We start from the raw sequence: 18,394 nt of genomic DNA, 5'->3' as shown, positions 1-18,394 counted from the left end.
CATAACTTGAGTGTCAGTGTATGGATCTCTCTGACATTGTACCACAAGGTTCCATATCACAAAGGGAATGCTGGGATTGATTTTGGGGGTAATTGCCTCAAAATTTTAGGAATTAGGGGCCATAAAAGGGGCAAAAAACAAGCATTTTTATATGGACAAATACTTTAGTACAAAACATAATTTAAAGCAGTGTAAGGGAGATAAATCAAATACATCATTTGAATTACCTCCCTTACACTGCTTTTAAACTATGTATAAAGTAATGGTTAATGAACAATTAAGACAATTTAAAACAGTGTAAGGGAGGTAATCCACATACAACGCTTTGATTACTTCCCTTACACTGCTTTTAAATTATGTTTAAAGAAATGCATATTTATAAAGGAAGACCAGTAAAAATATCTGCAAATGTTGCATCTTTATTTTTTTACAAAAAAATCCATATGAAAGATTTGACACCATATTTTAAATTCTATTATAAAATAAATTAAGTTAGCACTATGGTAAATTTAGATGGGTAATTATGGTTGCAATTCCATTGGAAATTTGAATTGAGATTATGACCATATCTTGAGGGAAAGAATTGAGGGGGGGGGGGGGGGGGGGGTAAAAAGAAATTGTGGGGGTCAATTTTTTCTCATTTCAGATTTCAGAAATTAAAAAGAATTATTCTTCAAATATTATTTTTTTTTCATTTTTCAAATATTGAAAAATTTCAAGAAGTAATCTTTAATTGCACAGTATGGCGCATTAGATTTGTAAAATCTTTGACCACATTTATTTATTTGTCATGCCAAATCTGACCGTGTATTTAGATTTTAAATTTTGTGTCCAGTTTTCAAATTGGTCTACATTAAGGTCCAAAGGGTCCAAAATTAAACTTAGTTTGATTTTAACAAAAATTGAATATATGGGGTTCTTTGATATGCTGAATCTAAACATGTATTTAGATTTTTGATTTCGGGCCCAGTTTTCAAGTTGGTCCAAATTGGGGTCCAAAATTAAACTTTGTTTGATTTCAACAAAAATTGAATATATGGGGTTCTTTGTTATGCTGAATCTAACCATGTATTTAGATTTTTTATTTGTGGGCCCCGCTATCAAATTGGTTCATATTGAGGTCAAAAAGGTCCAAAATTAAACTTTGTTTTATTTCATCAAAAATTGAATTATTGGGGTTCTTTGATATGCCAAATCTAACCATGTATTTAGATTTTTGATTTTGGGTCCCGTTTTTTAAATTGGTCTACATTAAAGGGAAAATTCGCGATTTTTTACTTATCATCTTATTATGTTCATAATACCATTAAAAACATATTCACCAAGTTTTATCTGGATATGAACACTAATAAAGAAGAAAATTGGGAATTAATAATTCTATTTATTCCAACTTCCTGACTTATGTGACGTAGTTTAAGTCTTTTTGCATGCCGGGAGTGAATAAATCTCATTGTAAGTCTTGTTCGTTAATCATCTAATAACGCGATTTAAAGCGCATCGACGACTTTTGGCGTAGCTATTAACCAACTAACAATTCAGAAAGAAAAGTGATCAGCAGTTCATTTTAAATTAAAATTTACGATTTATATTTTAAGGATTTCTGATATGATTATAGTAATAAAAGCAAATCATACAATAGAATTTTTTTATGATTTTTTTTTCGACGGATATTTTGAACAACATATATAACTGATAGTATATAGAAATTCACGTTTGTATTCTCCCCTATTACTTCAGTCGAGGATTTGTCTTACTATACAAATCCTTGCTTCAGTCTAGTACTGTGTAAATACAATGCATGTGTATTATGCTGACACCACCTGGTAAAGGCGTGGTTAAATTCACGGTAATTAAAAGATTAGCATTATGTAATTTTAATCCTTTGATCTTCACTAGAGTGTTGTTTGTCCTCAAGGGTTCACCGTTGCAGGTATGAGACAGATTTAATTATTAAGGGAGGAATATGGTGGCAAAATACCTTAATCGCCGTTATATATATATTTTTTTTAACATTATGCATTTGCTCAGTTTTTAAATAAATAGGTGAGCATTTTGTTGTAAAATCGAAATTCTGAATCACTTTTAATAAAATAATTATATAAATATTATAAATGGCCCACGAAAACGAGCGTATAAATTAAAACAGTACTATTTTAAATTATCATCGGTAACCTTGAATATTTAAATGTGCAGAGAAAATTATCAGTTACAAAAATATAGTTTTGTCGTCCAAAGCGATCTTCATTTACCTAATCAGGAATGACAACGTATTTATATAATTCTTAAGCTATTTGACCAACGATGTTTAAAAAATTAGCAGAATCAATCTTACGTCAACTTTCCTTTTTTAAATGGAGACAGAACGTCGAAATCAATTTTCACTGTGCTTGATATCTTGTACCTTTGTAAGACTTATCATTCATTCATAAACCCACCCTAAACCAGAGACATATATACGTCTGTTTAAACTGACAAGAAAACTCCTAAAGCGGACAAGCAGTATATTCTGTAAATTTCTGAGATTTAATACAAAGAAATAAAAAAAATCCCGAAATGAATTTGATCCTGGAAAATATTCACATCCTCATTCGGTCTGAAAAAAAGATACGAATTTGGTATACAGAACATGCAGAAGTGTGAATGTTATAAAACCTAATTGTTATATCAGAAACCATTATAAATATGAACATGTATACGTAAGACCTCATGGGACTTCACCTAACCACATTCAGGTAATATACAAGTAGCTCTGTTATACCCGGAAATGTCAAGGTTAATCATAGATAGATAGACATGACCTCAGACCACCCCCCAAATCGAGGAACAGTATATCTTACGGTAAACGGACAGAAAGTCACAGGACAAAAAGTCACAGGACATAAAGTCACAAATTTGATAGGACAAAAAGTCACAGGACAAAAAGTCACAAATAATTTGTTGACAATTGTTTAAATATGTAAGAGAAAGATCTTGAAATATTTTCTTTTTATTACATATATTCATTTTTAAGTTTAGGAAATTGTTCATAAGCCTCGATAAATGAAAATTTATTAAATTTTAATCATGCAAAGATATATTTCTTGGCACAATGAAGCCATTTAAGTACCAAGCCACTTTGACATTTTGTTTTCATTACAATTATTTGATCATTATTGATATTTATTGAATAAATTTTAATTACAAAGTTGCTTCATATATAATAGTTCAAGAAAAAACAAAAATTTATTTTTTTAAATAAGTGTTTTCTTGTTTAAAGAAAATTAATCTCAAACTTGAATTGTGACTTTTTGTCCTGTGACTTTTTGTCCTGTGACTTTTTGTCCTGTGACTTTCTGTCCTACATTCTATCTTACAATGTGTATATTCCTGCAAAAATAAAAATAAAATGAGAAAAAAGAAAGAGATGAACTGTAAGTCACATCAAATTCAGATATTTATATAGTTGCTTGTCGTTAAATAGAGATCTAGTGTATACATGTCTCTGCGTTAACTTATAAAAATAACAAGAAATAATAAACTTGAAATAGATTTAGGATGAATACTTTGCAACTGCGACACCCCTTTTTATCACAGCGTACATGCATGCATTTAAATGACTGTCCGTTATGCGATTTAGAATGACAATCGTACGTACAATCCTATAGTTCATGGTGAGTCGTTTTCTATCTGATATGCGACTTTTCGTATTTATATTTTCTCTTATATTACCGGTACTGTCATTTAATATCTAATGCATAAGTGCAATATTAAGAGTGGTTAAATCCCCTACAAGCTAACTAAATAAATAAATCAACCCTCTAGCTGACCAGACGTTAATACAACTACCATCAGTCTATCCGGAGTGAAGTTTCTTTATTTCTTCAAATAGGCTTTTGGGGATCATTAGTGCACGTCCAGTGGCATATATATATAACATGCATGTCGGACCAGGAAAATGTGATGATGACGAATTTCTTAAACTGTTCGAAATAATCTTATTGAAATATAAATCTGTGATTTTACTATGCCTATAGCTTCGATGAACCAAAGCAAGTTAGATATCGACCTGTATTTAAATCAGATTGGTTCTGGATGTTTCTCTCGTATATTCAATATACTTGTATGATATTAGTTCTATATTGCGACTATCCATAGTTCCGTATTAAACCTTCCATCTAGGCGTATAAACCAATGATCGACATGTGCCGCACATTTTGATAAATCAATATTTGTATGTTTCAAAATGTCCATAATTATTGACGAGTATATACTTACATTTTCCCCAATTTACCCTTGGAAAATGTGTAAATAGATTTTTATTTCATCAAATATTTTTTTTTTTAATTATTTAAATTTTCATAAATATCATTCTTTACACCAAAAATGTTATTTATAAACAAGCGTATGAGTTAAGCAATGACTAGTATATCACTATCGGATACGCTATACAAAGTTGTATATTACACCTGATAGATTCAAAATGGAAGTTACATGTTATCGGCCGTGTACACTGATCAATACCCCCAGAAAAGAAGTGATGCACGAACTTGTTTTATGTAATTGTGTAATAACAGTTTTAAAGCCCGACAGGAAATCGCTTGAATACCTGTACGTGTCACCTCACAATACCTCTGGGAACAATTCCTTTAGCCATTCTGGTGATCAGATAAGGAAAGGTCCGAATTTATTTTAAACAATTATGAACAAACTAGATTTTCAAAAACAATTTTACACGGAACACTTATTTATAACTTTGACTTTTTAACTTATTTCAATTTCTTGTTTTAAATACTTCGTAAACAAAACAGTTTCAAAACGACAGACCATACTATTAGTACTAGTTATTTAAAAAATAATATATATAAAATTACATTTTCCGTATCAAGTTAGTTAGGAAAGGTTGCACAACCATGTCTATCATAATCTTTTTTGTGACCCGGGAAACTGTTTATGCTTTCCTTGTCGGATAAAACAACCGTACGCTTGACAAGATATCGACACTCAATTACGGCTACGTTAGGTTACTGCTTGTTTTGGTCCTTTGTGGTTTATAGATATATCGTGGTCAATATTCGGGGAGGATGTCAAAATGGCCGCATGCGGAGAATTGATACTCTAAATTTAAAATCGATGTTGATCTCTTAACTTGCTGAATAAAACTTTAATATCTATGAATTTGTGCTTTTTTATACATAATGAACAGAATATGAATTTTTCATTTTTTTGCGAAGTTTCCCTTTAAGGTCCAAAAGGTCCAAAATTAAACTTAGTTTGATTTTATCAAAAATTGAATATATGGGGTTCTTTGATATGCTGAATCTAAACATTTATTTAGATTTTTGATTTTGGGCCCAGTTTTCAAGTTGGTCCAAATTGGGATCCAAAATTAAACTTTGTTTGATTTCAACAAAAATTAAATATATGGGGTTCTTTGATATGCTGAATCTAACCATGTATTTAGATTTTTTATTTGTGGGCCCCGCTATCAAATTGGTTCATATTGAGGTCAAAAGGGTCCAAAATTAAACTTTGTTTTATTTCATCAAAAATTGAATTATTGGGGTTCTTTGATATGCCAAATCTAACCATGTATTTAGATTTTTAGTTTTGGGTCCCGTTTTTTAAATTGGTCTACATTAAGGTCCAAAGGGTCCAAAATTAAACTTGGTTTGATTTTAACAAAAATTGAATTATTGGGGTTCTTTGATATGCTGAATCTAAACATGTGTTTAGATTTTTGATTATGGGTCCAGTTTTCAAGTTGGTCCAAGTTGGGGTCCAAAATTAAACTTTGTTTGATTTCAACAAAAATTGAATATATGGGGTTTTTTGATATGCTGAATCTAACCATGTATTTTGATTTTTGGGCCTTGTTATCAAATTGGTCCACATTGAGGTCAAAAGGGTCCAAAATTAAACTTTTTTTGATTTCATCAAAAATTGAATTCTTTGGATTCTTTGATATGCTGAATCTAACCATGTATTTAGATTTTGGATATTGGACCATAATAGGTAAATTAAAAAAATTTAAGTTCTTAGAACACATTCAGTCTGTGTCAGAAACCTATGCTGTGTCAACTATTTAATCACAATCCAAATTCAGAGCTGTATCAAGCTTGAATGTTGTGTCCATACTTGCCCCAATTGTTCAGGGTTCGACCTCTGCGGTCGTATCAAGCTGCGCCCAGTGGAGCATTTTATTATTAGATTATTTTGAAGAAATTGAACCAAACTTACTGTTAAGCGAAATATAATTTCTTTATTCCTCTTTTACATGTCAGTTTTATAAATGTTTGAAGAAAAAAAAAAATTATTATTTTTGTCGAATCTGTAGCAAATGGCCCTTTAAACATAGCAAAATTTAAAAAAAATATATTTTTGACGTGTTATTTATTTTCTTATCTGAACAATTGTATAAAAAACAAAATAATTTTTTGTTCAGGTGGAAAAAAGAGAAAGAAGGAAAAGGTGAAGGCAGTGAAAAAGAAGAAGATGAAAATGGTAGATTCAGATGACGAAGATGATGATGATGAAGAAGATTTTGATATTGAAAATGAATTTGCAGATGTAAGAAGAATATAAAAACAGGCTCCTGTATAATTGGCCATTTACCCCCTATTTTTATACGACCGCAAAAAAAAATTTTGGGATCGTATAATGGTATGATGTCGTCGTCGTCGTCCAAAGACACATTGGTTTCCAGACAATAACTTTAGTTTAAGTGAATGGATCTCTATGAAATTTTTTAAGAAGGTTCAATACCACAAAAGGAAGGTTGGGATTTATTTTGGGGATGATGGTCCCAACCGATTAGGAATTAGGGGCCCAAAAAGGGGCCAAAACAAGCATTTTTCTAGTATCAGGATAATAACTTGTGTATAAGTATTTCGATTACTCTGAAATTGTACCACAATGTTTGATACCACAAGTAGAAGGTTGGGATTCATTTTAGGGGTTATGGAGGCCAACAATTTAGGAATTACGGGCCAAAAAGGGACCAAAAACAAGCATTTTTCTAGTTTCCAGACAATAACTTGTGTGTAAGTGTATGGATCTCTTTGACATTGTACCACAAGGTTCCATATAACAAAGGGAAGGCTGGGATTGAGTTTGGGGTTAATTGCCCCAAACATGTAGGAATTAGGGGCCAAAAACAAGCATTTTTCTAGTTTCTAGACGATAACTTGTGTGTAAGTGTATGGATCTCTCTGAAATTGTACTACAAGGTTCCATACTAAAAAGGAAAGGCTGTGAGTTTTGGGGTTATTGCTCCAAGGGGGGTTTCAATAAGTTGGGGGGGGGGGATTTTTTTCCCAATTTTTTAAGGGATTCATATTTTATTTCAAAATTTTTAAATTTCGAATTTTTGAAAAGTTTCCAAGAAGAAATCTTCAATTGCACAGTATTGCGCAATGAATTTATAAGATCTTTGACCACATTTATTTTGTGTCAGAAACCTATATTATGTCAAAAATTTGATCACAATCCAAATTCAGACAGTATCAAGCTTGAATATTGTGTCCAAATTTGCCCCAACTGTTCAGGGTTCGACCTCTGCGGTCATATCAGGCTGCGCTCAGCGAAGCATTTTATTAAACAATTGGGATATTACATTTTCAAGTGAATATTAGATTAGAAATGTTCAAGTAAAAACTGCTAATTAGCTTATATCATGTATATATACAATTTATAACATTTTGTCTGTAAAACATAGAAACCTCTTGTTAATCAAATAAATATTTACCTTGTAAATGGTGGCATAAGAGGTGAAGTACAATTTTTTTGGCTGTTATGTTCTCCCTGAATTTGAAATAATTGGTTATTTAACAAAAGTGTAGAAATAAAACCTGAACTGCTGGACAGAAATTTATGAAACTTTCACAGAATCTTATTCACTTGATGTACTTTTGCACCTCCTTTTTCATTTCTTCATCTGTATTATTTTTGGGGTTACTTCGTCATGTCTGCACACTATCTGACAATAGTACACACTTATATCCACTTTTCCTAAGTTTTCTCTTACCAAATTTGCCATTGCTATATTTAGGGAGTCCTCATTTTCTCACAATCTTAACCAATAACCATATTATGCGTTTGTGTACATTGTATTTTGTTCTTTGATCAGAATCATATTTAGCTCACCTGACACAAAGTGCCAGTGTGAACTATTGCTAACACTTGAGGCCTGTCATCAGTCGTTTGTCGTCTGACGTCTGTTAACTTTTACAAAAAATTTTCTCCTCTGAAACTAGTAAGCCAAATAAATCCAAACTTGACTACAATCATGGTTGGGGTATCTAGTTTAAATGTCGTCCCTGTTGTAGCTGAGGGGGCATTAAGTGTTACCCTTGTCCGTCGCGTACGTCCCCAAAATTGGTTTCTGTTCTCTAACTTAAGTTTGCCTCAACCAAATGTTATGGATCTTATACACAATGCTTATAACCACAAAACACAGATCAACTTTGAATTTAAGTGGCTTCACTTTTACCTATCTAGAGTTATATATGCCCTTTATAAACATAAAAATTACGGAATTATTCGTTTCTGTTTTCTAACTTAAGTTTGCCTCAACTAAATGTTATGAATCTTATACACAATGCTTATAACCACAAAACACATATCAAGTTTGAATTTGGGTGGCATCAATTTTACCTTTCTAGAGTTATGCCCCTTTACAAATGGAGCAATTGCTGAATTTTTCGTTTCCGTTCTCCAACTTAAGTTTGCCTCAACTAAATGTTATGAATCTTATACACAATGCTTATAACCACAAAACACAGATCTACTTTGAATTTAAGTGGCGTCACTTTTACCTTTCTAGAGTTATGCCCCTTTATAAACATAAAAATTGCTGAATTTTTCGTTTCCATTCTCGCACTTAAGTTTGCATCAACTAAATGTTATGAATCTTATACACAATGCTTATAACCACAAAACACAGATCAAGTTTGAATTTGGGTGGCATCACTTTAACCTTTCTAGAGTTATTCCCCTTTACTAATGGAGAAATTGCTGAATTTTTCGTTTCCGTTCTCTAACTTAAGTTTGCCTCAGCCAAATGTTATGAATCTTATACACAATGCTTATAACCACAAAACACAGATCAAGTTTGAATTTTGGTGGCGTCACTTTTACTGTTCTAGAGTAAATGCCCCTTTTCAATGGAAAAATTTGTGAATTTTTCGTTTCTGTTTTTCTAACTTAACCAAATGTTATGAATCTTATACACAATGCTTATAACCACAAAACACAGATCAAGTTTGAATTTGGGTGGCATCATTTTTACCTTTCTAGAGTTATGCCCCTTTACAAATGGAAAAATTGCTGAATTTTTCGTTTCTGTTCTCTAACTTAAGTTTGCCTCAACCAAATGTTATGAATCTTATACACAATGCTTATCACCACAAAACACAGATCAAGTTTGAATTTGGGTGGCATCATTTGTACCTTTCTAGAGTTATGCCCCTTTACAAATGGAAAAATTGCTTAATTTTTTGTTTCCGTTCTCTAACTTAAGTTTTCCTCAACCAAATGTTATGAAACCATTTTTTTCATTTTGAGCAATAGCTATAGAAGCTAAAGAGAAACTCCAACGGTGGAAATTATCAGCAAGAGCTACAAATAAGTCACATAGCTGAACCTGTCGGTCCACTCCTTAAAGAAGCCCTCAGATGATGATGATTTTTTTTACTTATTTTGCTTTTTGGGTGAAAACTATGGAAGTGAGAAACTGTAAACAACAAAAATGATAAGCAAAAAAGAGAATTTTAGTCATGAATTATATTCTAGTCTATAATGTTGGTGAGTGGCCATTGTTGAAGATGCACATAGATTCAGGTGATTGATGTAGAATCTTTAGTGCCGCTAGTTGGGGTTTTTCATAGCAAGCCATGGACTTTTTATCTCATGATTTTTTGTTTTATTTAGTTTATAGATGATGAAGCTGATGAGGGATCAGAAGAAGAAGGTGAGTTATTTTTTTTTTCAATTATTCATACAAATTTTTATCAATGATCTATTATCTCCCCTGTCAAGTCAACATCCCCAACTTCTGTCTGTCCTGCATTGAATGCTGTAAAATGAGGCCTAGGTGATACCCTTTATGCATTATTAACACCTAAAATTACATTTTCTTATTGGGCCAATTTTAGAATAAGTACTAATGATAGACCATTTATATATGTGGTATACAGCATTAGTAATATAAAGATAAGGAGATGTGTTATGATTGTAAATGAAACAACTATTCGTGTGAAACCATAGGGAGAGGATGCTAGCAACGATATGTCACTGAATGCCTTCAACAATGAGCAAAACCAATACTGTATAGTAAGTTGTAACAGTGTTCCAGCTAGGTTGTTTTCACAGGGCGATCCGCCTGCCCTTTCCCAAGTGCCGCCCTGTGCCCTTTTTAAGATGCTCCATGCCTTTATTGCCGTAATATTTTGATGAAAATACAATTATTCTACCTGTCTTCATATTAATGACAAGTTTATGACCCTCAGCTAATTAACATTTACAGCAGGTGTAATAAGTTAATTGTGATTACAGATAATCCGCTTATCGACATCGGGCGGGTCATTAATCCGTTTATCAAACTTTATAATTGACCATTGTAATCATTTTTCTCATTAAATTCGGTCAGTCAGCATTTCAATTTCAATATTTCTCAAAAGATGACAATTTGCGTTTGATGTATCCGTAGATCGTCGGTTGTTATGTCAAAGATTTTTTTTTTTATAAAATTGATCTTTTAAATTAGTTTTAATCCAGAAGAAAGTATAAAAACAATGCTTGACTTTACCTTTCATTGAATATCTATATCCAAATTAAATTAATTAAAGCTGTAATCCATGATCACAAATTGACTGCTTTGTTTACATTTGTTGAAAGACATGTGCATTTTTGGCGGGAAAATTCGAAAACCACTTTAACAAGAAACAGTTACATCTCATTGTTATTTATAGATAGTAAGATTTTCATTTTGATTAACTGCTAAGATTATTTCATTAAAAATGAATACTTTCTTGGGGTGAAACTGATAATACTTTGATACTCTACATGTATTGGTGTGTAAAATGGAAAAGGGGGGGGGGGGGAGATTTTTTATATATTTTTTATATATAATATTACAAATATAAGTATTAACAGTCTGAAAAGACATGGTTAAATGGATTTTAATTCTGAAAAACTCAATGTGGTTTATTATAATTCATTTTTATACGACCACAAAAAAAATTTTGTGGTCCTATATTGGTATGACGTTGGCGTCGTCGTCCGAAGACACGTTAGTTTTCGCACTCTAACTTTAGTTTAAGTGAATGGATCTCTATGGAATTTTATAATAAGGTTCAATACCACAAAAGGAAGGTGGGGATTGATTTTGGGGGTTATGGTACCAACAGTTAAGGAATTAGGGGCCAAAAATAAGCATTTTTGTAACTTCCAGACATAACTTGTGTGTAAGTGTATGGATCTCTCTGACATTGTATCACAAGGTTCCATATCACAAAGGGAATGCTGGGATTGATTTTGGGGGTAATTGCCTCCAAAGGAGTAGGTCCGGTAAGGGCCGATTTTGGCCTCAAAATTCAAGTTCATCTGATGAAAGATATTGGACACTTTTTAAACACTTAAGTGTCTACTTCAGTCGATTCAATCAGTTTATGTGAAAGATTTGAACTGATTTAGTCATTAAAGACGCTCAAATTCAAGCTTAAATATGAAAAATCTATCAAATATGCCATAAAATGTCACTTTTCAGATGTTTTTTTGTCAAAAATGAAAGTGGCCGCATCCGTGTTCATTCTCAACCTTTATATATGTTATGTATTATCATCAAATACAACTTACATTTAAATATTAAGAATGAACACAAATGCGGCCACTTCCATTTCAGACGGAAACCGTCTAAAAATTAACCAAAATGCTTAAATTTCGAAGATTTCAGTAATTTAGCATGACTGAATGATGCTAGTACCCGATACATGTGCATTGTATTGTCAAAAAACGCCCGTACTTATGTTACAGAAGTATTCTTCTTTCCAATAAATAGCCAAAAATTTATATTTTAACAATTTTGTAAAACTACTATATTTTGGGGCCAAAAAGGGGTCTTACTGGGCCTACTCCTTTTAGGAATTAGGGGCAAAAAACAAGCATTTTTCTAGTTTCATGATAATAACTTGTGTGTAAGTGTATGGATCTTTATGAAATTGTACTTCAAGGTTCCATATCACAAAGGGAAAGCTGGAATTGAGTTTGGGGGTAATTGCCAAAAAAGTTTAGGAATAAGGGGTCAAAAAGGGGCCAAAAATAAGCATTTTTCTAGTTTCCAGACAATAACTTGTGTTCATGTGTATGGATCTCTCTGAAATTGTACTGCAAGGTACCATACCACAAAGGGAAGGCTGGGATTGATTTTGGGGTAATTCCCTCAAAATTTTAAGAATAAGGGGCCATTAAAGGGCAAAAAAACAAGCATTTTTCTAGTTTCAGGACAATAACTTGTGTGTAAGTGTATGGATCTTTATGAAATTGTACTGCAAGGTTCAATATCACAAATGGAAAGCTGGGTTTGAGTTTGGGGGTAATTGCCCTAAACGTTTAGGAATTTGGGGCCAAAAAGGGGCCAAAAAACAAGCATTTTTCTAGTTTCCAGACAATAACTTGTGTTCAAGTGTATGGATCTCTCTGAAATTGTACTGCAAGGTACCATACCACAAAGGGAAGGCTGGGATTGAGTTTGGGGGTGATGAATCATAAGGGGGTTCAAAAAATTTGGGAGGGAGGGATTTTTTTTCCCTTTTTTTTCTTTAAAATTTTCCATTTTAAATTGGTTATTTCTGATTTATATATAAAAGCAAATAATAATGATATGGTTTGAATAGGTAAATTAATATTTTTTAAGTTCTTTCATTCTGTGTCAGAAACCTTTGCTGTGTCAAATATTTAATTACAATCCAAATTCAGTGCTGTATCAAGCTTGAATGTTGTGTCCATACTTGCCCCAACTGTTCAGGGTTTCGACCTCTGCGGTCGTGTCAAGCTGCGCCCCAGCGGAGCATTTTATTTAATTCTATCATAATCAAAAGCACTGGGCTACATGTATTAGGCATTTCAAACATATATTATTGCCTTTATAAGAACATTCAAGACTATTAATAAGTATGTACCTCAGTCCTGTAGTAAAAATACCCTGGTAGGGCCTTAAAATTTCTACTGGGCCCTTGGAAAAAAGTTTTTGGGATCCAGGTTGGCCCCTGGAGAAAATGTAAGGTATTGTTCCTGACTGTATTGCAGATCTAGTGTAGTATTTTAACTGATATGCACAATTCATTTCACTAATGAAATAAAAATAATTCTACAAAACGCCACTGCGCTCTGCATTGCAACTTAACCTTAGACCTACCATGCATCAAAAATGTTCTAGGGAAGACTGAGCTAGTAATATACGTCCTTGCATGATCCCTTTAATACTGTTACCCAAAATAAGGTTGCTTTTCATCTAGCGTAAAAGTGACTAAACCCCCTCAAAACTCATAGCTGACACCCCTGCAGTTAACATAAGACAATATTTGACATGCCCTTTTTGAAATATCAATCATCGTGCTAAAGTGCCCTTTTCATGATTGGCTCCCTGCCCTTTTGAAATCTTAGCTGGAACATTGTACAGTAAAAAGTCCTGGCTTGACAACATGTAAGTCAATTCAAAAGTAAAAACCAACGGCCTGATTTATGTTTAAAACAAATATATAAGCATACTACGCCAATAAGAGGTATGTCATTGTGGTTTCAAATTTTTTGTCTTTGTTCATATATTAAGGTTGTTTCTTAGTGTGTTTAATAAGAAGTCCTTCTGATAAACCTTTGATATTTGCTATACTGTTGCATTAGACACCATGCATATCAGTCACTGAAAAAACATAAGGCTTTGCCCTGCTTCAATGACCTTTATTTATTTATTTTTCAAGATAAGATATGGTTATCAAGGAGTACCTACAGCTGACCATTGTAATTAGGTATTTTGTTGCATTCATACACTCACTTACAACCAGTTTAGTAGGCTCTGACCCTCAGTTATTCTTCAGGGACAGAATTTTTACATTATCAGTCGGTCCCATTTCAGGTTAAAGTTTTTTGTTATGGTACTTAACTATGAATATAAAAATAAGGAGATGTGGTTTGATTGCCAATGACACAACTATCCACCAAAGTTCAAATGAAGTGGATGTAAGCAATTATAGGCTGTACGGCCTTCAACAAGGAGAAAAACCCATACCGGTCAGAAGGCTGTAAAAGGCCCTGACACGTTAGGTCACATCAACTTGAAACTTAGTACACTTGTTCATTATGATGTGAAATTTAACAGTTATATACCAAATTAGGGTTTTGACCCCGATTTTGTCTTTTCTCTGAATACAAAATCACTTTTTACCTCTGGGTGTCTTTTGGTTAGTAGTGTCATTTGGGTGTGTCCTATTGATGTTAACCCCACATCTCATGTTATTCATATTTTGTATTTTAGGTTCTGTATTATAAAGATTTTAAATATTTTTCAGATGAGGAGGAAGAAGATGAAGACGATGATGAAATATTGAAACTAAAGAAAAAACAAAAACCTCAGAAGAAAAAACAAAAAGACGCACCTCAGAAAACGAACCAAGTAAAACAGGTTACTCAAACTGTGAGTATAAATGAGTTGAATGAGTAGATAATGGATTGTAAAATTAAGTAAATTACATATGTTCAAACTCTTTTAGGTCATTTTTTAGTAGCAACAAACAAAAGAGCTATGTCAATTGGACATGCTTTGATACCAAATCTGCCCTTGAATTTTTACTTGATAACATTTTTGTTCGCTTTGGAGATTCCGTATATCGTCAAGTTATTGGAATTCCAATGGGGACTAACTGTGCACCACTTATTGCGGACCTGTTTTTGTATTGTTATGAGTTACAATTTATGACTAAAATCAGCAAAGACCCATCGAAACAACATCTGATACAAAAATTTAACAATACTTTTAGATATTTGGATGATATATTGGCTCTCAATAATGACAACTTCAGTATGTATACTAAAGAAATATATCCTGTTGAACTTACTTTAAATAAAGCTAATACTAACAATGACCACTGTCCTTTCCTCGATCTTGATATCATAAAATTTATGATAAAAGAGATGATTTTTCATTTCCTATCGTTAATTATCCATTTTTAGATGGTGACGTTCCCTTGTCACCATCTTATGGTGTTTATATATCTCAACTTGTATGATTCGCTCGTGTATGTAACCACGTATTAGATTTAAGCGAGAGAAATTTATGTATTACTGAAAAATTATTACACCAGGGTTTTCGATATCATAAACTAGTCAAAACATTTACTAAATTTTATCATCGGTATAAGGACATCATTCGTAAATATAACTCAACATGCAGACATCTTATACGTTCGGGTATTTCACATCCAATCTTTTATGGTAATATTCTTTACAAAGCACAAAAATGTCAGTATTCACCTCAAAAGCTAACAAAACCTTTAAACAGACTTATTAAGAAGGGATATAGTTACGATACTGTTGTCAGGTCATTAAAAATTGCATATTTTGGCTTTAATATTGATTCACTTATAGGGTCTTTGCATCGGAATTAAACATATTTATTCTAAAACCAGTTGTTGGCATGACACGGGTTATGTTCTTCTCATATATTTTATGATGGTATAATACTAAACCCCTAACAGGAGGGATTGTGCCTGATATTCATATGATGAAGACATAATCTTTCAATCAGTTTAATTGAGGTCTGGAGCTGGCATGTCAATAACTGCTAGTAGTCTGTTGTTATTTATGTATTATTGTCATTTTGTTTATTTTCTTTTGTTTCCTATTCTGACATCGGACTCTGACTTCTCTTAAACTGAGGTTTACTGTGCGTACTGTTGTACGTTTGTTTTTTCTACATTGGCTAGAGGTATAGGGGAGGGTTGAGATCTCAAAAAACATGTTTAACCCCGCCGCATTTTGCGCCTGTCCCAAGTCAGGAGCCTCTGGCCTTTGTTAGTCTTGTATCATTTTTAATTTTAGTTTCTTGTGTATAATTTGGAGTTTAGTATGACGTACATTATCACTGAACTAGTATACATATTTGTTTAGGGGCCAGCTGAAGGACGCCTCCGGGTGCGAGAGTTTCTCGCTGCATTGAAGACCCATTGGTGGCCTTCGGCTGTTGTCTGCTCTATGGTCGGGTTGTTGTCTCTTTGACACATTCCCCATTTCCATTCTCAATTTTATCTTATAAATATATTCAGAAATCATCATGATTGGATACTACACTATGATGTTTTATTTTAATATGATTTCAAAGCATACACTGCATTCAACAGGGACATTTTTTACATATTGATAGTATCATAAATTGAACAACATCTGATAACTGCTCATCCATCTATTACACCTACAAATCAAATCAGCTCATACTTATTGAAAAGGGTCTGCCTCCTCAAATTTTACATACCTAATCAGTATTACTTTTCAGGGTCAAAGAGCAAAGTTAGAACACAGCTTGCTAGTATTGTGTTGGTTTATATGGTAATTTTTTGATTTTCTAATGAAAGGTTAAATTCTGTAATCACCACCAGACATAGCATACCGTCTTTTGGGGTGTATAGTGTGCATTTGTGTATAGTGCGCCCCTTTATGGTCCAAGAAACGTGAGAAAAAAAGTTTATTGTTCGTATAAGACTCAAAGACATTTTCGGAAAAGTTACAGCTCCAAAATCGGCAAATAGGAAGTCTATCGGTAAACCAGAAGTTTTTAAATGGACACCAATGTCGGAGAATTCCGTACGAAATACGTAATTAAAATGAAATTGCAAATATTCTGACAAATGAATAAGAATTTTATTAGATTGAGATAAATCTACATTTAAGTTTGTTTTTTTTTAAACCAAATTTAATAAATTGTTTGAGTATCAAGGACAAGATTAAAGAGGGGCGTAAAGGGGGGTATCTGCATGGAAGAACGTGAAATAAGATTGCCATTTCACGATGAACGAACAATTAAAAATTTCTTGCACGTTGATCTTTTTACCGATTTCACGAAACACGGTGAATAACAAACCTTTGGCAAAACATGTTGCACAAAAATAACCCTTTACCATCCTCATTAAATATCCAAATTAATGTTCTGATTGAAACAATAACATAATTACGAATCAGTCAAATGATTATCATTAACATCATTAGTGCTGTAATAAATTGTTAAAATCTCATTATTTTTATTTTTTGTTTGTTGATTCTAGCTGTTAATCCGGAATTATCACACCTCAATCAACAGGTCTAATCGATGTCAAAACAAATCAGTGACAGGTTCACCTTGCTCCTAATTAAATTCGTTCAGGTTACAATTATGGGATAATCATGTTTTCAATCATAATTTCTTGAACGGTTTTAAACAGTTGTTTAAAAGTTACAAAGTAGAAACGTATTTATAAAATACAAACTTCTCATAGACTAAATCATCACTTTACAATATCAAGTCACATGACTGACCCACATGACTGGCAATCACCTGATACATTATAGAAAAAATGGTGGTTTATCTTTTCAAAATGAGTGTGGTTTATTCAATTTTCATACATTTTTCTTCTACTCTCCATGATGAACACATACAAAAACAGTAAGCTATGACAACAAGGAACACAGAGACTAATTTAATTGACAACAAAAGCTTTATTGTGTCTTTATTAAGACATGGCAAATTTCCGGATTGCAAACAGATGAACAAATTTACACGATAAACGTAACTTCAGAGATATAAAATGTAATTTACTTGAATAAAACATGACAAATCAAGAACAATAAGATACATATTACAAATATAACATGTAAAACATAAAAACAATCGAGGTTTTAGCAAAAATATTCCGTACTCTTCACTTCTCCTGAAAATTTCTTTGTCGGAGTTTGGACCTGAAAAAAGACTAAGAAAATGTCTGTAGGCATGTATAACGCGCACCCCTCTTACAAGAAACATGACCCAGGGTATAAATGTGTGCACTATACATACCAAAAGACGGTTTAAAAATAAGGAGATGTGGTATGATTGCCAATGAGACAACTATCCAGCAGAGTTCAAATGAAGTGGATGTAACAGCATGCTAACTTTACTGGATACTATATTCAGTAAAATTGAGAATGGAAATGGGGAATGTGTCAAAGAGACAACAACCCGACCATAGAGCAGACAACAGCCGAAGGCCACCAATGTGTCTTCAATGCAGCGAGAAACTCTCGCACCCGAAGGCGTCCTTCAGCTGGCCCCTAAACAAATATGTATACTAGTTCAGTGATAATGGACGTCATACTAAACTCCAAATTATACACAGGAAACTAAAATTAAAAATGATAC

At 32.8% G+C, this 18,394-nt stretch overlaps 1 protein-coding gene across 1 annotated transcript in view; it reads left to right on the top strand.

Annotated features, from left to right (window-relative positions):
* LOC127732976 (46 kDa FK506-binding nuclear protein-like) overlaps nucleotides 1-18,394 on the top strand; it is a 43,114-nt gene that overhangs the window by 7,958 nt on the left and 16,762 nt on the right. Inside the window, exons 6-8 of the mRNA XM_052242226.1 lie at nucleotides 6,422-6,546; nucleotides 9,907-9,946; nucleotides 14,541-14,665. Of these exons, the coding sequence (XP_052098186.1) occupies nucleotides 6,422-6,546; nucleotides 9,907-9,946; nucleotides 14,541-14,665 (290 nt within the window). The remainder of the gene's footprint in view (nucleotides 1-6,421; nucleotides 6,547-9,906; nucleotides 9,947-14,540; nucleotides 14,666-18,394) is intronic.

The sequence above is a fragment of the Mytilus californianus genome, unplaced genomic scaffold (genome assembly GCF_021869535.1).
Source record: "Mytilus californianus isolate M0D057914Y unplaced genomic scaffold, xbMytCali1.0.p SCAF_3, whole genome shotgun sequence".
NCBI classification, from domain to species: Eukaryota; Metazoa; Mollusca; class Bivalvia; order Mytilida; family Mytilidae; genus Mytilus; species Mytilus californianus.
The sequence above is the reverse complement of the archived record's forward strand: the minus strand, read 5'-3'. Positions and strand labels throughout refer to the sequence as shown.